Source organism: Fundulus heteroclitus, chromosome 23 (genome assembly GCF_011125445.2).
Source record: "Fundulus heteroclitus isolate FHET01 chromosome 23, MU-UCD_Fhet_4.1, whole genome shotgun sequence".
Lineage (NCBI taxonomy): Eukaryota > Metazoa > Chordata > Actinopteri > Cyprinodontiformes > Fundulidae > Fundulus > Fundulus heteroclitus.
The window spans coordinates 5,746,314-5,770,942 of NC_046383.1; the positions used below are offsets into that span (position 1 = coordinate 5,746,314).

At 40.7% G+C, this 24,629-nt stretch overlaps 1 protein-coding gene across 2 annotated transcripts; it reads right to left on the minus strand.

Moving 5' to 3' along the window:
- Positions 1 to 70: 70 nt before the first annotated feature.
- On the minus strand, positions 71 to 24,629 carry LOC105925836 (aryl-hydrocarbon-interacting protein-like 1). Of its 2 annotated transcripts, XM_012861877.3 has the most exons (8): positions 23,991 to 24,619; positions 20,268 to 20,447; positions 19,766 to 19,954; positions 18,019 to 18,195; positions 13,829 to 13,970; positions 4,868 to 5,484; positions 3,015 to 3,156; positions 71 to 931 (listed from the first exon to the last, which is right to left on the minus strand). In XM_012861877.3, the coding sequence occupies exons 1-8, from the start codon at positions 24,084 to 24,086 to the stop codon at positions 249 to 251; spliced, it is 2,226 nt and encodes a 741-aa protein (XP_012717331.2). In that variant the 5' UTR covers positions 24,087 to 24,619; the 3' UTR covers positions 71 to 248. The 2 variants fall into 2 exon arrangements, with proteins under 2 accessions (XP_012717331.2, XP_035982831.1); XM_036126938.1 differs by lacking the exon at positions 3,015 to 3,156 and having other exon boundaries at positions 715 to 931; positions 23,991 to 24,629.

Consider the following 24,629-nt stretch of genomic DNA (forward strand, 5'->3'; position numbering starts at 1 on the left):
TTTTTTTTCTTTCTTCACTGCAGTAAACCCTTTGAGAATCGAATCATACAACTTAAAACATACTGAGGACAAATACATGCTGTTTATATAAACTGTAATTCTGTGTCTATATTTGGGTTTTAGGTGGTAAAATGAGCATTTCCTGATTTTTTTTTTTCCCCCACCTCCAGCCATATTATAATTGCTTTTATAGGACTCTTATTTCACCTACACTTGTAACTTTTGACTCTGTACAGAATGATGTCAATTTATTGGTCTGTTCTGATGGAGTCTCCTTTTCCTGTCCCTGACTTTGTTCCGTTTGGGTTTGGTGCATCTCTTGATTGGCGTTTGACCTTCTTCCCTTTATCACACGCTGATCCCCGGCTCTCTACATTATCTGAGCTGGTGGACGCCCGGTCACTATCTCTATCTGCTTTGTGGTTATCTGCTCCCGGAGCCTCGACCCTTCCTGTTTTTTCTTTATCTGAACACAATTCACTCGTCCTCCCACACTTTTGCTCTTGCTCACAACGCTCTGCTTTCGGATCGAGACTTTCTCCCGTTTCTGTGTCGCCGCCTCCTTCAGTCTCAACAAGGTGGTGATCTTCTGGGCTTTCACTCGCTTCGACTTTGCCGCTTTCACTCTTTTTCTCCATCTCATTGTTGTCTTCTGTGGCTTTCTTAGCAGAGCTGCTATTCTTCTTTCTCACTAAACCCTTGGTCCTGCTCCCACTAGGACCCCACTTCTCCTTTGTTGTCTCCCAGTAATTCTTGTTCTGGAGGGCGTGCCTGGTGCGCATATGTTCCCCCAGCATTTTCAGCTCCTGCCGGACAAAGGGTTTAAACTTTGGATCCAATTTCTCCACCGTGGCAAAGTCCCTCCGAGCTTCTTCCTCGTTGCGCAAAGCCGCATGTGCCCGGGCCCTCTGGTACACCGCTTTACAGTTACCTTTGGAGTGAAAATAAGAAGGAATAGGTAGACATGAAAGAGGTACTAAGAGCTCCAGATGACACAGGGTGAAATGGGAGCTAAACGAGATTGGTGCAGAGCCTTATTCATATTGCTTAAGCATTTTTATAAATATTTTGCCACATTAAAACGACACATTTCTATGTATTTTGTTGGGATTTTAATTGATGAACCAATGCAGAGAAGTTTTAGGTGTTTCAAGCAATAAAGATTTCACATATGTGTGAAGCCCCAACAAGTCAACCACCTTTCACAGCAGTTCCAGCTGCAAGTCTTTTTCTGCCCATTCTTTTTTTTTTTTGTTTTTTTGTAAAATGGCTTCAGCTCAGTCAGATGAAAAAAAAAAGAAAAAAAGGAGCATCTGTGAACTTCACGTTTTGCCATAAACTAACAACCAGATTCAGACCTGGGTTTGACAAACACATATACTTTAAGCACAACCGCTGCGTCAAGGCACTAGCTTCATGTTTACGGTCTCTGTTCTCCGCCCAGTCCTAAATCTTTTACAGCCTCCAACAGGTTCTCATCCAGCCTTGCCGTGTATTTAGCTCTAATCCATCTTCCCATCAACTCTGAGCAGCTCCCCAAACCCTGCTGAAGCAAACAAGCAGGGCAAGGTGCTGCACCCACCATCTTTCACGATAGGAACAATGAATCTAGCATAATGTGCTGAGTTTCCCACCACAGAAAACTTAAAAGCTTAGATCTGATGAATGCTCCTTCCACTTGTCTGTCGTGCCCCCTACAAGAGTTGTGTCAAACATGGGCTTCACGTCAGTCTCTTGGCTGCTTCTCTCACTACAAAAATAGAACTAAAAACAAGGACAATTTTCTTGAAATTAATGCATTTGCCCTTGATTTGAGCAGGTAAATAAGACTATTTGCCAATGGGATAGGATTTTAGCACTTAAAATAGGAACAATTCATCTCCATCATCTTAATTCAAGTGCAGTATATCTAATTATCTTATTTTAAGGGTAAAAATACTCATTCCATTGGCAAATATTCTTAATTACCTGCTCAAATCAAGGGTAAATACATTCATTTCAAGAACATTTTACTTATTTTTAGTTCTCTTTTTGCAGTGCTGGTTCATGCTCTCTTCGCCGGGACCGTCCGTTTCTGTGGACGGTCACGTCTTTTTTGGATGAGGGATTGAACAATGTTTCATGGGATATTTAACGGCCGTGACATTGTTTTATCACCTCGCCCTGTTTTTTAAATGTCTCCAGGACTTACTCCCTGCTGAGTTCGTTGGATTTGCTCGTTCACCAATGTTTTCTAACAAACCTCAGAGGCTTTCACAGAACAGCTGGATTTATACTCAGATGGACTCCGTTTGCCACTAGTTTTGCGACTTCTGAAGGTAATTAATGGTGCTAGATTTCATTTTGTTGCACCAGTGCAGAAGGTGACAGAATACAGTTTAATTGGGGGAAAAAACAAACAAAAGGAAAAAGCTAACTTTTCTTCCAACGTATAGTTATGCATCTCTGTGTCAGTCTACCAGATAAAATCCCAGTAAAACACATTGCGCGAAGACATTTGCACGGCACTGTAAATAAGCTGGAGGAAAACTTGAAACCAGCCCAATAAATTTCCTGAGCGAGGCTGAAGCATCTAAATCGACCCGCAGGACGCGAGACAGTTGACAGGAAAGTGTCTGAGAAACGCCGGAGAGGAGTAAATGATGAGAAAACGCAAACATAAAGACAGCAATTTCACATCGGCCTCAACCATAAATAATTCATCGCAGAGGAAGCAAAAAGAAAATTCATGTTTTGGGCTGTGATGTCCATGGGTGGGTGTCGGGGGAACAAAGAGAGACGGCGGATTGTGGCCGCGTCTGGTTTTGTGTTTTCTCAGTAAACAAAGAGATGAAGGATTTTCTTAAAGAGCGAAGGCAGGGCCAGAGGTAAGGCCTTCATTCTTTTAAGCTTGCAAAAGATAAAGAAACTTGTGTTCCTATTTCTGTATCAGGTAGGATTTTTTTGTCTGTTTTCAGCTTCCTGCCAAGTTTAACAAACTCTCCTTCATTTATTCCACGCCAGCAAACCCCTACCTTCATGGCTCCTCAGCAGCCTGCCGTTTAGCTCCACCACCTCCTGGTATCGTTTCAGCTCCAGCATGCACTGGCTGAGGTTGAGGCTGAGAGGGAGACGCACCTTCTCCAGCGACTCCCAGTCCTCGCCGTGTTGATCCACCTGATGATAAAAGGCAGCGCGGGAGTGATATATGGCGGAGGAAATTTTGAAAAGATTAAACCCAAACAACAGTGGGCGAACAAACATATAAAAAGGCAGGGAGGAGATGATGAAGGAGATGATGTGTCCAGGAGGAGTCGAGAGGATTGCAAGGTAAAGAGAATATAAAGATGGAGCATGGGGGGGTGGGGGGGTATAAGGGAAAGCTCAGCAGTGAGGTGGGGAGCGGGAGAAAGTTGCTGAAGAAACGGCAAGAGCCTGAGAGCTGTGACAGCGACGTCTCAGTGGATATCTGTTATTTTTAGCACACTTTCTCTGCTCCCCTGTTCCCCCAGCAAACCACCGCTGCTCATCACTAACAGAGCGGATCATCAAACGTGATTAAAGGCTACAAGCTCTTCCAAACCCCTTTTGGGCCAGACCTGGTTCTTGATGTTAAATCAGTTTGAACGCCGTTGTTAAAGATGTTAAAAAAAATTAACCTGATAGTCGTACCGCCTTCTGAAAGTAAACAACTATTTCACATTTCGTGACGGGACAACCACAATCCTAAATGTATCGTAAGGGGAATTTTAAGTGACAGACCGAGCAATTGAAAACTTGTCAGCCCCGTTTACTCTGGTGTGATGAAATAAAATCCGAGGGAGGGTTGAAGAGAAGATAGGCGAGAAAACCTGAGTTTTAAACATCTTGCAGTGCACTGTTTAATCTGTATGTGGTACATGGAATATGGCACAGCTGCTAACTTAGCAAGACTTGGCTAAACCGACGGGCTGGAGGAGGAGAGCATTAACCAGACAAGCAGCAATAGTCACTGATGAATCTGAGGGATTGCTTAGTTCTGAGAATTTGTTAGTCGTGTCCTCAAGTATCTATCCATCAATCGTATACACTGTCCAGGGTGGTTATCATTGGGTTAGGAGCTTGGCACGCCCTGGACAGGTTGTCTTCAACCGTTAACAATGAAATCTGGGGCAAAATGTTTATACGCCTGGAGCAAAACTCTGGCAGGATCTCCACTAAGAAACATGGCGCTGGCAGTATAGTGCTGTGGGATGTTTGTGTTCAGTAGGAACAAAGAAACAGCTCAGGGTTGGCGGGAAGACAGAACGCAAAACAGAACGAGCCGGGAAGAAAACCTGACAAGATTTTGGAAAAGAACTGAGACTTAGGCAGAGCTTCGCCTTGCAGCAGGACAACGACCCTAAACAAGCGGCCGAAGCTACTGGAGGGGTTTAGATCAAAGCATGTTTATGTGTTAGAAGGGTCTAGTCAAAGTCCAGGCCTAAACCACATGGAAAACTGCAGTTCAGACGCTCTCCATCCAATCTGACTGAGCCTGAGCTATTATGCATAGAGGAATTGAAATAAGTATTAATCCATAAATTGGAACAACTGCTAGAGATTAAGTCTGAAAGTATTGCAGTTGTAATTGCATTAAAAGGTGGTTTTACAGATCTTTTATAATTTTCAGATTTTTTTTTTAACCTGTAAAACATTTGAAAACAATTTATCATTTTTCTTCCACTTCACACTTATGAACTACTTAATGCACATCTAGCACGTCTGCTAACAGTAAATCACACTGATTGTTGTCATTCTATGGTGTTAAAAAGTGAAAAAGTTCAGAAGGTAGGCGGACCTTTTCAAAAGGAAACGTTAGAAAAGGTTTTTTTTTTCTTTTTTGCATAACTTGTATTCTATTACAAACCTTGTTTTGTAAGAAGTCCACGTATTCCAAGGCCTCCTTGAACTTGGCAGAAGCTTCTTGAAAGTGTTGTTCTTTGATGAGAAAGTTTCCTTCGCTCTGCAGCAACATGACCAGCCGTAACATCTGCTGCCAGTCCTTCCCCTCGATTTTATCACAAGCGTCGAGTTCGACTACAGAGCTGCTTTCTTCCTCCCTGAATCCCTCAGGTGGCGTAACCTTTTCTTCTCCAGATTCTTCTTGTTCCACGCATTTAATTTCAGACGAATCATTTTTCTCTCCCGCTTTGGTCGCGGTGGCGCCACCTTCAAGGTCACCTTCGCTGTCTTTCTTTTTTCTTTCTTCATCTTTCGTCGTTTTCTCATCATCGTGTCCCTCTTCCTCCTCCTCCTCCTCCTCCTTACTGTTCCCCTCTATTTTCTCCAACATGTTCCAGTACTGCTCCTTCTCCTCCCAGTACTTCTCTTTTATGCGCTCCGACAGGGCCTTCAGTTCTCGACGAACAAGCGCAGCCAGAGTGATGTCCAGCTGGGCCACCATGCTGAAGTCTCTCCGGGCTTCTTTTTCATTCCACACTGCAGCGTGAGCCTTGGCCCGTTTGTAGTAGCCCTTCACACAGTCTGAGAAGCAGAAATTTGAGCAAATGCGTCAACATTAATGGAGCATTTTGTTTAATGTGCTGTTTTTTTTTTTGTTGCTGTTATATTTACATAAAGATCTGCTTTCTGGATGCTGAGGTTGCAGTTTGCCAAACTGCAACCTCAGCTTACATCCCTAACATGTCAAAATTAGATTTGCATGCAGCTGAAATGTGCGGGTGGTCGTTCAGGCAAAATAATTTTAATTGGAGAGACCAACAGCGCTTTGGGCCAATCATCTGACAGACGATTCTAACTAGATCGAACCTCCTTGGACAGCTCTACCCTGGGGCTGATGGATGAAAGTCACGTATGTTTTACCTCAACTGGAGGCATGGAAACCAGTTTTTTTAAATAATTGTTACAGTATGGAAATGATCCCAACAACAAACAATAGATTCAGTATTTTGAAAAAGTGTCCGCACCCCCGATCTTTCCCACATCATGTCACATTACCGGCACAAACCTCCATAAAAGCAAATATTATTGAGGTTTTTATGTGACAGCAGAAGAAAATTAACACAACTATTGTAATAAATTCTAATAAAAGTATGTGCATTTACTTTCAGTCCCCATGTGCCGATACTTTGTAAAACAACTTTTCCGTACAACTGAAGAAGAATACAAAAGAAATTGGAGTAGGCAGATGATGTCATGTGTACTTCCCGGTTATATACACACACACACACACATATATATATATATATATATGTATGTCTATATATATATATATATATATATATATGTATGTCTATATATATATATATATATATATATATATATATATATATATATATATGTCTATATATATATATATATATATATATATATATATATATATATATATATGTCTATATATATATATATATATATATGTGTATGTATGTATGTATGTATGTATGTATGTATGTGTGTGTATATAACCGGGAAGTACACATGACATCATCTGCTTACTCCAATTTTTTTTTGTATTCTTCTTTTTTATATTCTTATGTTTTCCTCGTTTTCTTTTTGATCCACTGTATGTAATTGATGCACCCTTTCCTACTCCTGACATTTGACTGACTATTGAGCCGATGTGACAAGTGAATTTCTCCAATGTGAGATCAATAAAGACTATCTTATCTTATCTTTAAAATGACTGAAGCTCAGCCGGATTGGATCGAAATCATAAGTCAAAAGCAACACAAGTTTAAGATTTGTCAAAGATGTTTTATCTGAATTTTGATAATTTTGATAACAGATCTGTGCAATCTTGTGCGGGGACAAGGAAAGAAAACAGATGAACTGTAAGCAAGCTGCACAAGACCAACAGGCTCTTTGGAGCGCTATATTTAAAACTCCTGCGTAATGTTTTTATTCTGTTTGATTCAAGACAGTGAGGTTCAGTATTAGTAAAATAATCGATACACGATGATGTCCTCTGTGTAAGAGTTCAGGCTTTCAGTCGAACTTAAAAGCACAGTTTGTGATTCCAGGTGGATTCAAATGTCTCACATCGTTTATAAATTCTCCTTGAAGCATAACTCCAGTTTGCAAAGCCTTTATAGGCACAATGAGGGATCAGAAATCCTGTTTGTTAAACGTGAGGGTTCAAAACCTTCTCCTTTAAATCAGCATATATAAATTAGACAGTTGAGACTTAGACTAAGGATCGATTTGTGCTTTAAAACTGTGACATCTTTTAAATCTAAATGTTATTAACACCAGCCTCCAACATGCGTGTTCAACGCACCACGTCTGTTCCCGCACTGCAGTGTCTCTGGGCTCGATATACTCGCTGTTGTTTTCCGTTCCTCAGCATTTCATTTCTGTCTATGCTAAATTTTCATTCAGCCAACGGTTAAAGAGACGTCGCTGTCGCCGCCGGCAGCAGTCGAAGCGTTGCAGGGAGCCTGCCGTCGCCACGGATCTGCCGTGCCGAGGGGATGAAACAGAAGACTTAAAAATTCACCAGATAACATGACACTGATGACAGGAGCAACAACAACACTGCGGCAACTTGGAGGAAGATGAGACGATGATGAAAGTCTGTAAAGAGGTGACACAAAAAAAGGTCAAGTCAGCTACGAAAAGAGCGTGAATGTGAGAGACGCAATAGCCAATATTAGGATTTAAACAAACTCCGCCGTGTTACACCTACAGGACAGGTGGCTGGTCCATCACAGGGCAGCTGAGAGATACACAGGACAAACAACCATTCTAACACACAATTTAGAGAGACCAATTAACCTAACAGTCGTGCTTTTTGGAGGCCGGAGTATCTGGAGAGAACCTACACATGCACTGGGAGAACATGCAAACTGCCTGCAAAAAGACAAATGGCCAGGATTTGAACCCAGAACCTTGTTGCTGCAAGGCAACCATGTTACTAACCAGACCACATTCAATGCCTTGCAAAAGTAATCATCCTATTTTGTCAGGTTACAGCTTCAAACGTCAACAGATTTCATGTGATAGACGAACACCAGTTCCATACAACTGTGGAGTAAAATTACATAAATCTTGCTTTTCGAATAAAAAAACTCAAATGTCCCGTTAAAAGTTTGCCACAAGCCATGGGGGGGGGGGCAGCAAGCATATGGAGGAGGAAGCTCAGGGTCATGAGACCAAAAGTGATTTTTTTTTGGCATGCGTGCAATAAGCTACATGTGAAAGAAGACAACACTTCACCGCAGTGAAACATGCCGTTGGCAGCAATAGGCTTCCTCCCATGCAGATTGAAATTTTGGACAATCTTGCATTTACAGGCTGCAAAAGACCCGAGTCAGGGGCAAAAGTTAATTTTAGAGGAGGAACATAGCACCCAAGCACAGACAGGAAAACAGGAGCCTCGCATTGAGGTTAAGAATTTTTAAAATAACACAAATGTCAAAGAAAAGCCATGAAAATTGGCTGAACGAGCAGCGAGCAGGCAAGACAACATGCCGACATGAAAGGCACAGCAGGTAACAGAAGGATCTGCGCCCTCTGAATGAGGCTAACTGACAGGCTTAAAGTGTTGTGGAGGTGATCAGTGACACGGGAACCAGGTGAGTCAACAGAAAGCAGAGCCGGTGTAGGTACCAGATTGACTCGGGTCCTGCGTCTTCTGATGACGTCACTATACATTATTGGTTTAACGTTTGCTCAATTGCGCAAAATATTGTAATTGGTCTGGACAACTTACTAAAGTAATTATAGCGGGGTGTAGGTTTTATTCGAGAGCGGGATTGCGGCTTGTAAACGGACAATTTTACGAAGAAAATCGCCATGGTCCCTGCGCCTCCCGATGACGTCACCAGATTCTCCGTGGGCCTTGCGCCTCCCGATGACGTGACCTTATGGCAACACCACTCAAACAAACTACATAGAGCCCGTGGTCTGCATTTGTAACGAATCAATTTTATTAAGTTAATTTAGCGGTTTCTTTTTTCTTAAAAGCTTGAACAAATATTCAAGCCATTTTACAAATAAATAAAAAAACAACAACAAATATTTGACAATTGGCTCAATGTTTGGAAGAATATTGTTAACAAAAATGGAAGGGCTAGCCAGACTAATTTATCCAGCATATATCTTAAATGTACCAAATACCACAATAAAAAAAAAAAATCAAATTCATCACAATTTTATCTGGAATAATAAAAAAACATGTGATCAGAAAGAACAACATCAGTACAAAAAGGAGGAATGAACGTTATTGATTTTAAAGTGATGAATGCCGTGATAAAATTAAATTTGGCTGCTGACTTTTATTAAAAATGAAATGAGTTTATGGTTTAGTTTCCCTTCACAACTTAAAAAAAAAAAATTGGAGGAATTAAATTTCTCTAAGGTTGTAACTTCTTTGATCCTGCAAAATTACCGATTAAATTGTCAGACTACCACACAAGTATTCCAAAATGATGTTAAAAGTTTTCATGCCTCGACTAATTTACAGGAAAATAACCGTAAATTAACAAAATAAAATTGATTTGTAACAAATGGAGACCGCGGGCGCATAATCTAGTTTGTTTGAGTTGAGTTGCCATACATAGACGTCATCGGGTAGCACCCGAGTCAATCTGGTACCTACACCGGCAGGTGTTGACATGGGCTGGGGCAAATGAGGGACGAACTCTCCCACAACCAACACCGAGAGATCTTAGAGAGCTCAGTGAAGAGAAGCAGGAATAAAAGGCACAGGAAAATATGAACACGCATCCCGATCAAACACGAAGAAAATCTAAACTCCAGAACAAACCAGGTGTAGAAGAGAGACAAACAGACACAAAGTCTGAGATCGCTACACAGTCACAGCTAAAATGTAATGGTTTCGGCTGAAGTACATTCATTTATTGGAATGGCCGAGGCAACATTCAGACCTTGAAAGCTGGTGTACACTGGTGCTTTTCTGACTGCAGCTGAGGCAGAGTGCGTCCAAAACCCACAATGGCGGTCTTCAGATGAGTAACGCTGGTGGAGACAAATCCCAACAGTCTTACACTTGCAGAGAAAAATATTTCTAGAAAGTTTCGACTCATGGGGCTGAGTATACAGTGTATGAATGCTACTTTTTTTTCATTTTTCTTTTTCTTATTTAAAAAGAGAACCATGTGTCCTTTTTCTTCCACTGCTTTTTGCAACTTCTTTGTATTGGTCTGTTACATAAAATCCCACCAAATAGGTTAAGTTTGCTGCGTGTAAAGAGAGAAAGTGTAAAAACGTTCAGCGGGTTTGAAAACATCCCTTTAATATCATTTATTGTTCCATATCTGCGCTTGTTATGGACATAATTATTGACCTGCCCTTAACTTCATTTAACTTTACAATTTCATTTAACCATACTAAAATATTATCACTTGCAGTAAAAGAGCAGGACGGCCAAGGTACACATAAAACAACACAGAATGGGCAGAAATACTGTAACACGGAGAATCCAGGCTGTCTCAGTGCATTCTGTCACAGGGTGTGTGTGTGGGGTGGGGTGGGGTGGGGTGGGGTGGGGTGGGGGGGGGGGGGGCTCACGAGGCTCTGAAGTGCCGGTTGTGCCAACTTGCAAGGCTCCTCTAGGCTTATATGACTAGCCATGAGTGTGACAGTTCAATTCCCAGGGCTGCTCCAGCTGTAAAACCTGCGGTAATGTCAACTTCATGTCCTCCTACGCACCCTTACACACAACTTAGAGCTGCAAAACCCAGCAGCTCCTCACGGAACGTCAGAAAAGTGGACGATTTAAAAAATTTGGTTTGGAACAGCTTAGCGCACGTCTGGACTGATTCTCTGCTTAATTGGCTGGAGCCCGTCATATTAAACAGAATCGTTTTCCCAGGAATCCAAGCCGGGGCCTGGATTTAGCCTCGAAGGATCTCATCGTTCATTATTAGAGCGACTTTTAAGATCCCCGTTAACCCATAGTTTGAAGTTCATCCCCCTTAAAAAGCTCTATTTAAAATAAACATCTTTTGTATGCCCCCGAATAAAAAGATTGTCTTAAATCAGGGGTGTCAAATATACGGCCCGCGGGCCGGATCCGGCCCGCCTAACAATTTAGTCCGGCCCTGTGGCTAAATGCATTATCATTATAAAATTTTTTTTTTTTTTTTTTTTTTTTTTTTACAGTGTCCTGTCTGGCATTGTGGCAATAAGAATTGTTTTAATGCCAAAAAAAAGCTCATCAGATTTGACTTTCACAAGTAGAGCAGTACTACTTTTGCCAGAGTGCTCTGCTTGATTTATGAATGTGAATAGTTTTATTATGATTCATGCGGGGAATATCTCAAATGATATGGACACTACAATGGGAAAGTAGGAGAGGAAAGGAAGAACAAGAAGAAAAAAAGAAAAGGTGAAAGAAAGAGGAGATAAAAGGAAGAGAATGATAAAACAGTTATTGAAAAAAACATGTACTTCGTTTAATTGAAAATCTGCAGTTCCTATATTGTCCACGAGGGGCGCTGTGTTTTAATTAGCAAATTAAGCTTCAGGTGTGGAAAATTTTAAATCATTTCTTAATTTTTATCTGTTTGATGTATTTTGTCATGTAGGACAGTGTTTTTAAGTTCCAAAAAATGTGAAAAAATGTTTTTCAACATTGTACAATCACTGTGATCAATTCTTATGCATAATGCACAAGTAAATGTTTAACTGAGTAAAAGTACTGTTGAAATTGCACATACTTTTCTTAAAAACGCTGAGGTTATTCATAATATATTGTGTAAAAGTGAAATTAATTTAATATAAAAAACCAACAACAAGTCCACATTTATTAGTTCTATTTAATCTTGCAATGAGTTTACTCATGTGGCCCTCTTGAGATCAGATTAAGCTGAATGCGGCCCCTAAACCAAAATGAGTTTGACACCCTTGTCTTAAATACTTCCTTGCAGCAGTCAGGTCTAAACTACAACGTGATTTTGTCTTTGTTGTGATTTTCCTTAAAAAGGTATTCACATTTCCTGATCAACTTTGTGTATGGTTTACAGCGATTGTTTTACTCGGTATGTGTCATAACGTTGACCGTCAGGCTTTTTCCCCTTAGCTGAGTCGGTGAGTCATCAGACCAGGCTCCCATTATAGAATACTTTAGAAAAAAGCAACCCTTACGTACAGAAAGCAATGAAGTACAGTCAGTTCTAGAGTCCCGATTACCCGAAGATCTTGTCTCTAATCTAGCCACGTCTGTATGAAACCACAAAACATGGATTCATAGATACCACTAAAAGGGAAAAGTCTAAAACATAAGTACATGTTGAGGTGGCAGTGGAAAGAACGAGGCCGTTATGGAGGCTTTTAGTCCTGGATGCGGCCTTCCCGGTCCGATCCCTCACCTTGACACCTTTGCTCCGTGTTTTCCTCTCTTATCTCTAGCCGTACAGGCCTCTAGCGCCACAGGCTATCTTTAAAAAAGAAAAACAAGTACACTCCAAATAACAAGAAGATCGTATAAGCTTGGAGTTTAAAGGGGTTGTAGCTGTTTTCTCAAACTATTTCTTTCATGCAGACCAGATTTTCTGCACCAGTGAACCTGTAACGACCCTGATACTGGTTCTAGATTGACCTTTCTTGGAACCACAATTAGCACTAGATACAGTTAATTTGTTAAGACAAATGCTGACCGGCTGGTCACATTTCAGACGCTGCGTAAAGATTGCCAAGCTTGATGAGTTTTAGAGTTTAAAGTAACTGACAGCTCCCTCGCTGACATTTCACACATCTCAAGTGTTACTGTAATAAAATAATCAGTTTTGTCAAGTATATTTGCATTTGTGTAGTTACGTTTCCTCTTACAATTAACATTAAAACACAAACAATATTTAGCCTATTATTTTAAATGCTTTGCATTTTTTCTATTTTTACCTAGATCGTGCCTCAGGGATTGGAATATAATATTTCTGTGCCCTTTTTTGTAACAATTGATATTTAAATGATATATTAATTTATAATTACAACATTAAGTACGACATTTACTGCAATTTACTGTGATTTTTCAAGCTGTATGCAAACGAAATTTCGTTCTGTATGCACTTTGTGCATACAAAATGACAAATAAAGTTGTCTAAGTCTAAGTGTCTAAGTCTAAGGTTGTTAGGTAAAAAATATCTTATGCAATTTCAATGACTAGAAATTAGTTTAATCTGTTTGCACCAGAGAGCCTCATCCAACTAAATGGCTATATTCGAAACAGGGTAGTGTGAAGAATTTTTGTTTTTTTGTTTTTTTTGTTTTTTGTATTTAAACTTATAAATAGGCAGCTGAATTGGTTCCTAAACTTGGATAACATGCAGACAATATAACCCCGGGAAAGGTCAACGCTGGAAAACACTGTCATGATATACAATATTGAGCTGATATGCTTCGACGGGTCAAAAATCAGGCAATTCAGTTAAAGAAACTGTGTTTCAGTCACACGGCTACTTTTAAGACAGGACGTAAATTCTGTTTGAATGCAGCGTAAACAGAAATGGCATTTAAATAGCAAATAAAGGCTGATGAGACACAGTTTCTTTCTTCATTTTGGGCACATTGGTAGCCTTGAGCTTAGAGAACTGCGAACATATGGCGAGTTTTGCTGGTTCACATCTCTGGAGTGAATAAAAACCTCACACTGTTAAACCACCTCAATACACAAGATTAACTGTGGCACCTCCGATGCAGCTGCTAACCTCGGAGGTATGAGAGAGCAACACAGCTGTGGGGGTGTGAAGCTTGGTTACGCAAAAAAAAAAAAGACATAGATAGAAGAAAAGCCAGGGCATGCTATGTCATTTCCTCCTGGAAGAGATAAATTAAACACGCAATTCACGGCAGAACAATTACCCAACACGAACCTTCCAGCAGCATTTGCTCACAGATCTGTCGTTACCTTTGTGCTTCTCCAGCAGCTCGGTTGTGTGCTCTATGACTTCGTAGTACTCCTCCAGCTCCAGCATACACTGGCAGTAGTTCAGCTCCAGGGGGACAATCATTCGCCCCAAGTTAATGTAGTCTACATCACCTGGCATCTCCTAACACATGCAGAGATGGAAGAAAAAAAACACATGGCCTTGGTATTGATGTCCCTCAGCAGTGCCTTGTAAAGTTTAATAATTTAGATGAACTTGATGGTTTTGGTGTTTTTTCTCATTGAATCAAACAAATGCAAGGGTTGAGGACGATGACTATAACTAAAGCATCTCTTAACGAGGTTTGATCTTTCATAAAGGCAATGTGGATACTCTTACTAAATGTGTGAATATACTTAAAGTGGCTATTTACTCTATTTATTTTAATGTTTTGACCCATTTTCAAATTTCAGTGCTCTTTACTGTGATTTTATGTGATGGACTGAGACAAAGTAGGGAATAGTTGTGAAGTGAGAGAAAATAAATCAGGAAAGAGTGGCGTGCTTTTGTATTCAAGTCCCAATATTCTGTAGAACCACCACTTGTTCCAAATACGGATGAATATCTTTTAGCGTATGAGTATCAGATTTAGATAACTACTATCGTCCTCCAGTTCCCTAGGAAGGCACCACCACGGGGTTGAAGGACTGCAGACCTGTCGCCATCACGGTCATGAAATCCTGTGAGCAACTGGTGCTGAAGCATCTGAAGGACCTCACGGGCAATTTGCTTACCAGGCAAGCAAGTTGGTAGATGAGGCGGTCAACTTGGGACTACGCCTCCTCCTACACACCTCGACCACCCAGAAATGTATGCCAGAGTCCTGTTTGCCTTCAGCACCATGCATCCTCCGTCAGAAGGTCGGCCATCTCCTGTAAATGGATCACTTCCAGGCTGGCCTGCAGCAACAGGTGAGGCTGGGGGACATCTTCTCCCACTCAAGAGCCATCGGCACTGGCACCCCCAGTGGTGTGTTCTCTCCCTGCTTCCCTTCCGTTCTCTCTTTTTAATTCATGGCCCTAGCGGCGTTTATTTGACTTTATTCGTCCAAGGGCATGGACTCTGGCTGCGTCGAGGACTGAGGTGTACGAACATGGCGAACACCACCGAGCCCTGATCTTTCAGAGAGGCAGACATTTGTCCTCCTCAGGTCTTATTCTGGAGAACAATGGGGGTTCTAGACCAAATTTAGCAGGGGGGGCAGGGTGGGGCCAGTGTTTTTTCACAGGAGTACAGAACAAAAGATTGGGGGGGGGGGAAACTTAACAGGTCAACATTTCATCGTTTAATATATTAAGTAAGCCAAAGGGCCAATTGTGGCTCTGTAACTGCAGGTTGCAGACCCCTGATCTTTTCTCAATACAGCGGGAGCTTAACGTGAAACAGCTTAATTTTTAATTTTTGTTTTGTTTATATTTATTTTTTAATTATTTTGTTATTTTATTATTGGGTAAAAACATAAACGAAAAAAAAAAAATACAACTGATCCAAATGACCAGTCAGGCACTGTATCTTTGTCAGCATTTATCATCCTAAGAAATTTAATATCACGTTTTTAGTACAGGGGACATAACAGGTTACCTGACTCCGCCAGATAGATTTGCTCCGCATATCCATCTGGAAACCTTCCGTTGAAGTAACTTTGGGAAGGGGCAAAAATACTGGTTAGCTGATTGGCCTATGTTGGTGATAGACGGGCCAAATAAACCAATCAGATTCGTCGTCGCTCTGTTACGAGCGACGACGAAAACACAATCACAAGCCAAGCTACTCTTGCTGCTGCAGGTAAAGGCTCGTTGGCTCAGCAAAGAAATACTCTGTAATTCCGATAAAACTTGCTCGATAGCCACGCTAACGCTAGTTTCATCGGCTGAAGCTGCCATGTTGTTTAGACTGAACTGTCGCGCTTCTCGTTGCGTCACACCTCAACCCGCCTCAAAGCCAACGCTGATTGGACGTTCGTTTGGTGAACTGCTCTAAATTTTCTTTAACGGAAAGTAGCCAGACTGATCTGCGAGTGAAACCTTGAAAGCTCGCGAGATCAGGATGGTCTCACGAGGCTACATAACAGGGGCCAGGAACAGTTCTACAGGGGCACAGGCCCCTGTCGGCCCCTGTCTAGAACCGCCCCTGCTGGAGAACAACCCCCTCTCTGACAAAAACACTGTGCACCACATCAGATTCCTAAGAACCGGCATTTCCGAGCTGAGACGCCCCTCAAACATTAAGCTGTGAGGAAGAAGGCCAAACAGAGACTGTAGATCTGCTGGTCGTCTCCTACATGGACATTGTTTGGTCTGTTCTGTCCGCGTCCATCACTGTGTGATTCGGCTCATCCACAAAACAGCACCGGACCAAACTGTAACAAACAGTCAGGGTCATCGGGGCTGACCTGCCCTCCATCCAGGCCATGTCTGGGGTCAGACAAATGGAAGCTAACATCTCTACACACCCGGGCCAAAAACAGCTTAGACCTTTACCATCAGGTCGGCGCTGTGGAGCGCTAACTGTAAAAACCAGCCGCCACAGAGACACTTTCTTCCTCCAGGCTGTGTCACTCTGATGGACACAATGAACACCTCTCAGCCTGAGTAGTCAGCCAAACTGCTGTGAAACCAAATAAGCATATTTGCATCACCACAACCTGCCTTTCTTTAATTTATTTTGTTGCGTAAAAAAACTGCCTGTACATACACGTACCTGTACATACTGTTCTTATTTTTATTTTCTCTAAAGTTTATATACTAACACTTAATGTCTGTACACTGTGAGCGCTTCAAACTGAAGTGAAATTCAATGTTTGTGCAGACAGTCTTGGCCAATAAAGGTGATTATGATGAAATGTCACATACACTACCGCCTAGTTTAAAGTCTATCAATAGGGTTAGTTACAGGGCCACTCAATAAGCTTAACGTTTGTCTTTTTATCAAATAGTTTTTATGTGTGTTTGATATCCATGTCCGGTTTCAAAGCCCCAATTGTCAAGATTAAATTATCTAACTCAATATGTTCTCTTTATTTTGAAAATAAATTGGTTAACTGCAAAAAGGGAAAAAAAATTAAGTAACATTTCCTTGAAAGTAATGTATTTGTCCCTGATTTGAGCAGGTTAAAAAGATTATTTGTCAATGGAAAGAGTATTTTGACCCCTAAAATAAGATAAATAGATATACTCCACTTGAAATAAGATCATGGAGATTAATTGTTCCTATTTCAAGTGCAAAGATCCCATTCCATTGGGACATAATCTTATTTAGCTGCTCAAATCAAGGACAAATACACTAATTTCAAGAAAATTTTACTTACTTTTCGTTCCCTTTTTGCAGTGTTAGAGGATGCTCAGGAATAACCAAGAACTATTAACCATTGTCATAAACTGGAAGCTGCTGGAACACTAGTATCACTTTCCACAGCGGAGGAAGATTTTCATCAACATCGACTTAATGGTGCAACCTCCTTACTCCAAAATTGACACCTTCAATGTTGACTGAAATTTGCAGCTACCTGGATGAAGAAGGCAAATGCCTTCTGAACTTAAGTTATAAGATAAGACAAGGTAAGGATTCAGCCGTTTGATCAGAAGAAGTAGATGGAATCAAGCTTTCAAACCACTGTACCAGCTGTTAAGTTAAGCATGGTGGTGGTAACATTATACTGTTGGGCTGCTTTGCTGCCAGACTAGCGGTATACTAAAAAAATTACACAAAATAGGTGGAAAAATAAATGAAAAATGCCTCCAAATTCAATATCTTCTAAAAAAATCAACAAACACATGGGTATAACTTAAACACACGTAGATGGTCTACCATAAAAATGATCCAAATCATGTGTTAAAGCTTGATTTGGAATGGTTTAAAGAGGTTTTTTTAACCATGCGGAACGGCCCTGATCGCAACCCTTTTGAAAATGTTTGTACTATGCTTAAAATAAAGTTCTTTAATCTATGACTCTACACGTTGACTTTTGATTTGGAAATTCTTAAATCTTCTCATTTTCTATTTTTATACATTTTTGTGGGGTCTCCCATCAACTGTCCTAAAGCAGGCTCACAGTTAAGCAGATCAAAATTTGAAAACTGGAATCAACCCCTAGTCGCCTAACATTCATTAATCACTTAAAGGAAAGCAAATACACGAATCACCTCAATTTATCCCCGTCCACTTTACTCACCCTGGATTGGACGGTTTTTAGCAGCAGAACAGCTTCCTTGTACTTGCTGGCAGCCTCTCTGAATTGTTTCTGCTTGACCAGAGCGTTGCCCTGCATGTGGAGAACCGGCACTGTCTGCAGCTTCTCATCCTTCTCCATCATCCATGACTCTCTGTGGTAGGACAAGGGGTCTCCTACCTGGGAGCAGCGGGGGGTGGAAGGAGGAGAACTCAGCAGGATAAACATGTAACAGCAGAGAAAAACCCTCCAGCAATGGAAGGCAACAGAGATTCAAAAAGGTGTTTATGTATGTTTCATAAATACATCACACATAGCTATCAGGAAATATTATTGCAGATGTAAAAAAAAAAAAAAAAAATGACATGAGTCTGGTTATAACAACTGGCTTAGTAAAATGCAAATAAAACAGAAACCCTATGAGAGGTGAATTTCTTCCTCAAGTCTTCAAAAAGGTATTTTTGAACAATAAACAGGTTTGAAGGAAACTTTCTTTAAATTGATCAGTTTTCACACTTTATATAGTGTATCACAAGGTTTTTTCTTGGTCACTTGAACAACTGATGTTTTAAAATTATTTTATGTCATCTACTCACAGTCTACTGTAAGGAAACATGTTTCTTTTAAAACACATCAACCATCAGAAAGTTAAGAGTAAGATGTGTTTGATACAAAAAAGGATATTTCCTATTTCATTAGATTGAAGCAGCTCCAATGACGTTCAGAACCACAATCAATTATAATGGCATGCAACTTAAAGTCTTTAGACGGTAAGATGTGCTAACACTGCATTGTACATGAGATTTGACCATTTGTATTTTTAGTTATCTCCACTATCTGATGAAACATTTAACTTCTATCAGAACAAAATTGAGATGCGGTGGTTACATGTGTGGGTTTGTTTTTAATGGGTGAAAAAGTGGAAGAAGGGTGGAACAAAATGTTGATTGTGGGACTGAAACAGAAATACAAGTAGAATAAAATAAATAAAATAAATTAAATGTATACACTTGAAAAATATCTTTATACAAACTGAATTCAAGATTTTTAAAAACTCATCACAAGCACACAATTATTTTCGTTGCTTTTTTTCCTGTAAATATTTTTTTTTCATTTATTTAATGTCAATTCTTTATTTTCCTTCCTATATGTTACATTTTGCCAGAGTTAGTCCGAGATTGTATTGGGCCAGAACAGCTTTCTATTTGAGAGCCATCCGACCAAGTTTAATCATAATGACTGCATTAATATCCCTTTGATCTCATCCTTGCTCATCACCATACATCACACAAAATATAAAAATATAACTAACATATTTAATAACTTAGTTTATAACTGGACAGTAATATCCACAGCAATTATAGAATATGTAGTGCATACATATATATATATATATATATATATATATATATATATATATATATATATATATATACAGGTTGCTCAAATATAAAGATTACATAAAGATTAAAGTGCTGTAGCTTGCAAAAAGGTGTATAGGCTACTTCAAAAATGCTAACCTACTCCACAATGAAATATTTTACCTAAGTTAAAAACTTTTACCTAACAAATTTTAAATAACAACCATCATAAAATCATTTTTGCAGGTTTACTACTAATTCTAGTATGACTGCTATTGTAGTGTTCTTGGGAGCCCCCTGCTGGTTTGGAGGCACCCAAGCTGCTGGTGAGTTTCACCTGGAGCTAACGATGATTTCATTTAATCAACGGTTGAAACATTGTAGTTTACCTGCAACAGCTCCATGATGAAAATGAGAGGTTGAGGATTTCGCATTATCTCGTCGAGCTCAGGGAAACCAGTGGAGTGATAGTGGAACAGATTCCCCATGCCACACATGTGTTTCTGGCCCTCCAGGGGGTCTTTCCCTTGGGCAATCAGCCTCATTCCCTTGGACACAATGGGATACAAGCCTGTGTGCTGCAAAGAAAATTGCACATCAACAAAAATATGAACATCAAAGGGCTGAAATAAAACACATAAGTACTGAATTATGTGGCGCCCCTGGCACAGGAGGCTCCTGTCAATCAGTAATTTATGGGAAACAAATAAGCTTGCACAATTGTACTTGCTAAGATATTTTGTTCAAGAAAAAAGCGTAATTTGCAAAATGTATTTATATTACATTATACGGAACATGTAAGTGGGTAATAAAGGCTTATTTGCCTAATGTAAAGTAAAAACGTGTGTCTTTTTTTTCCCATAAAGGCTAACAAGGACCTCTAGAACTCACAATGGCGTCACACCAGAATTCAGCCACCTCTCCGACCCTCATGGATGTGAGAATGGGCTCCCAAATTTCCATCTTGAACATCTTTCCGGTAAATATCTCCGCAGGTCTGCCGGCCAGTCGACTGTCATCGATGACCGTCCGCTCAAAGTTGTCCAGCAGGGTTTGGAAATGGAAGACCAGCTTAGATGTACAGGGGGGCAAAATAATATTTTTAATCTGTCAATGTTATCCCAGTAAATGAATTTCTGATATGGCTACTGGGATTAAATTCCCACCAAATGTCAGTAGGAGCACAGGTCATTTACACATATAATAAAAAATAAATTATGCATGGCACAGGTAATGAGTGTTGAACAGATGACGAAAAGCAGCTGCAAAAAGGCACAGAAAGCCAAGAAAATAGCTGCTGTTTAGAAAGCAAATACAGTACACGGACAAATAAATGTCACTTGTTTTTGTCCCAGGGGATAAACTGTAAAAAGGGGTTTTAATTAAAATGCTTTGCACATGGACCAACCCACTATGGATAAAAGCAAAGACCTATCTCTCAATATTATTCCTTTAAAACACACCAGGAGATTTGGTTGCAGATGTATGTGTAAACTTCTGAATGTTGCCCTGAGCAGCATTGAAGCCATAATCCAGAGGTGGAAAAAGAGTAATTTCTCAAAACTGTGAGATGCGACGCTCCTCCCAAGATTTCTGCCAGAGAAGTCAAAAGTAGCTGGAAACAACTCAAAGAGAGCTTCAGAAAGACGTTCACTCAGGAGGTCGTCTTTTTATATGCAAACAAGCGATTCGCTCAACTGCAAAGGCCTCTCAGCACATTGTTAGCACAAGACTCCATTTGTGAGGAAAAGCATCCTGAAGCCTGGTTTAGAGTTTGCTGCAGGGCATTTGGACAAGTCATTGAAATACTGGTAAGAATATTGCCTGGTAAGATGAGAACAAAACGTAAAACTGGTCGGATGTCATTACAGACAACATGCTTTTAGGAAGAAGGCTTTTTTGTGCACCACCTGAACAATACTGATAACAAAAGGCTGGAGGGTTGGCAACATTACGGGGTCAGGTTGTCTTTCAGCATTCCCCACCGCGAGACTTCATGAAGATGAAACAAAGTGGATTTTTCAGCACAACACTCAGCAATGGATGGCCCAGTCAATCGTCTACCTTGAACCCAAATTAAAATCTAAAGAAAGAGATGATCAGAGTGCAAACGAAAACAGGCCCTTAAAGCTCCGAGATGACAGTTTTTGAAGAAGAAGGGGCCAGACGTGACACCTGAGCAACGTATGCGGCAGGTAGTTCTAGTAATAGCAGTCAACAATGGAAGTGTGTTCAATACTTGTACAGTCATGGCCAAAAGTATTGAGAATGATTCAAATGTTATTATTTACAAAGTCTACTGCTTCAGCTTTTATAACAGCAATTAATTGCAAAGTCAATATTTGCCTAGAAAATGAACTTTATCCCCCAAAACACATTTCAATGTCATTGCAGCCCTGCCTTAAAAGTACCAGCTAACATGGTTTCAGTGATTGCTCCATTAACACAGGTGTGGGTGGTGATGAGGACAGGGCTGGAGATCAATCTGTCATGATTAAATAAGAATGACACCACTGGACACTTTAAAAAGAGGCTGGTGCTTGGCATCATTGTTTCTTTTCTGTGAACCATGGTTATCTCTAAAGAAACACGTGCAGTCATCATTGCACTGCACAAAAATGGCCTAACAGGAAAGAGAATCGCAGCTAGAAAGATTGCACCTCAATCAACAATCTATCGCATCATCAAGAACTTCCAAGGAGAGAGGTTCAATTGTTGCCAAAAAGGCTCCAGGGCACCCAAGAAAGACCAGCAAGCGCCAGGACCGTCTCTTAAAAGTGTTTCAGCTGCAGGATCGGGCTACCACCAGTGCAGAGCTTGCTCAGGAAGGTGGCAGCAGGCAGGTGTGAGTGCATCTGCACGCACTGTGAGGCGGAGACTCTTGGAGCAAGGTCTGGTCTTAAGGAGGGCAGCAAAGAAGCCACTTCTCTCCAGGAAAACCATCAGGGACATATTCTTTTGATATTCTACAAAAGGTACAGAGAGTGGACTGCTGAGGACTGGGGTAAAGTCATTTTCTCTGATCAATCCCCCTCTGATTGTTTGGGACATCTGGAAAACAGCTTGTTGGGAGAAGACGAGGTGAGCGCTACCACCAGTCTTGTCTCATGCCAACTGTAAAGCATCCTGAAACCATTCATGTGTGGGGTTGCTTCTCAGCCAAAGGGAGTCGGCTCTCTCACAGTCTTACCTAAAAACACAGCCATGAATGAAGAACGGTACCAGAATGTCCTCCGAGAGCAACTTCTCCCAACCGTCCAAGAGCAGTTTGGTGATGTACAATGCCTTTTCCAGCATGATGGAGCACCTTGCCATAAAGCAAAGGTGATATCTAACTGGCTCAGAGAACAAAACATAGAGATTTTGGTGGTCCATGGCCTGGAAACTCCCCTGATCTTAATCCCATTGAAAACTTGTGGTCAATCATCAAGAGACCGGTGGAAAAATGACAAAATGCAAGCATTGATTGTGCAAGAATGGTCCAGAAGTTGATTGAGAGCATGCCAGGGAGAATTGCAGAGGTCTTGAAGAAGAGGGGTCAACACTGCAAATATTGACTTGCTGCATTAACTCATTCTGTCATTAAAAGCTTTTGTTACTCATTATATGATTGCAATTGTATTTCTGTACGTATGTGATGACAACATCTGATATACACACATGAAGATCAGAAGGCAGCAGATCATGTGAAAATATAACATTTGTGTCATTCTCAATACTTTTGGCCATGACTGTACTCTGTGGCGTTCAATGTTATCACATAACATTTATGTACTTACTTCTTTTGATTCCCATGGATATGTAAATTACTTTGGTTCCTACCAACATCTTCCTTCTCATTTGTTCCCACTGTTTGCTCTGTTTTAATCCTATCACTTCCATATTTCTATGCCATCAGTTTTTATCTATGAACATGTAAACGTTTTCGTTTTAAAATGCTTATTTGCTTCTTGGTGTTGAGGGGATCCTGTGATTCTGTTGTTTGAAAGCACTTCGCAGGGACACTTATTATGTAACACAGACATGGAATATTTCATTAGGTCTCCCATCTGTTCGCTATAAATGACTTCCAAAATCTCGATCACACTGACTGTGAAATTGTGCTGGGTCCTAACCTTCTCCTTATAGCCCGGAGAAAAGAAGTCAAGCTCTGTAAGCAACTGGGAATTACCCCAAGGGAGAGGAATGACACACACACACACACACATAAACAAACACACACATACACACAGATATGCAGGTGAATGTAGATTCATGCTGGCATTGTCATGGAAAATATTTGTCACAACATCCGGGCTCGGTGCCATATGGCCGCATGAGACAGGGAAGGAGGGGAAAAGTTGGAGACCGGCAGATCAGAGGATGAGCAGGAAGTGGGCCAGAAAAACATGTTGCAATTTGGTTGACCAAATGTTTGCTTTGTGCACGAGAGCCAGATACAGAGTAAATTTCCCCTCCTTATGAATAATTCAGCGGGATCTAATTTAGGTGCATAAAACCAACCTAAAAATAGATTATAAAAACTGACTACTTTCACTGTAACAGAATAAATAGAATTGTCATTTGTTTGTTCTCCAGATTTAACGTCGCTAAGGAAATTTTAAGATACGGTACCTTTGTCCCTGGAGGAAAATGAGGCAGTGGTCCTTTGCCTCCTGCCAGGATTTTCTTCTTGACCCCCGGGTAGTTGAGAAGGTACGTCTCCTCCATTGCCTCGCTGGATGTTAAACAGAAAAGTTTGTGCGCTTTGAAGATTTCCTTCTCCTCTCTTTGAGTGTGCGCTCTTCTGGCTTTTCTAATTAGCCCAGTGAAGAGAGTCTTGGCTGGTTTGTTGCTCTCTGACAGATGGCAGGATTAGCCATGGTTTGGAGATGGCCACTCTAATCTGTGGAGCTAATCCCTCGCCTACCCTGACGATTGGTGGGGCAATCCTTGCAGCAAGGAGCTGGAAAGGCCAGACTCATGCGGTCGAGAAAGGCCGAGATCCCTCAGGGACAACAAAAGATCATTCTGGAAGCAGAGGACTCTGATGAACTTGATGAAGGCATAGCTTTACATGACTAAATGCAATTATTTGGGAACGCCTAATGAATTGTTGGAGATAATTACAACCCCCCCAAAAAATGATCTGTCTGGTTCAGGTCTCGTTTACATTTCGTTTGTGTTTAAAAGTGACAGATGATCTCTCCAGCACCAGCAGCTTTCAGAGATGACTCTGTAAATTTATAGTCATCAACATGAGCTCAAACTTTT

Bases quoted from the DNA above. Each gene is read 5' to 3' on its own strand.
- LOC105925836 (XM_012861877.3), bottom strand. From the start codon at position 24,086: ATGGAGGAGACGTACCTTCTCAACTACCCGGGGGTCAAGAAGAAAATC. The intron at 18,196-19,765 runs GTAAACTACAAT...CGCTGCTCCCAG, and splicing joins TCATCATGGAGCTGTTGCAG to GTAGGAGACCCCTTGTCCTA. The intron at 5,485-13,828 runs GTAACGACAGAT...TCTGCTTCTCAG, and splicing joins GCTGCTGGAGAAGCACAAAG to ACTGTGTGAAGGGCTACTAC.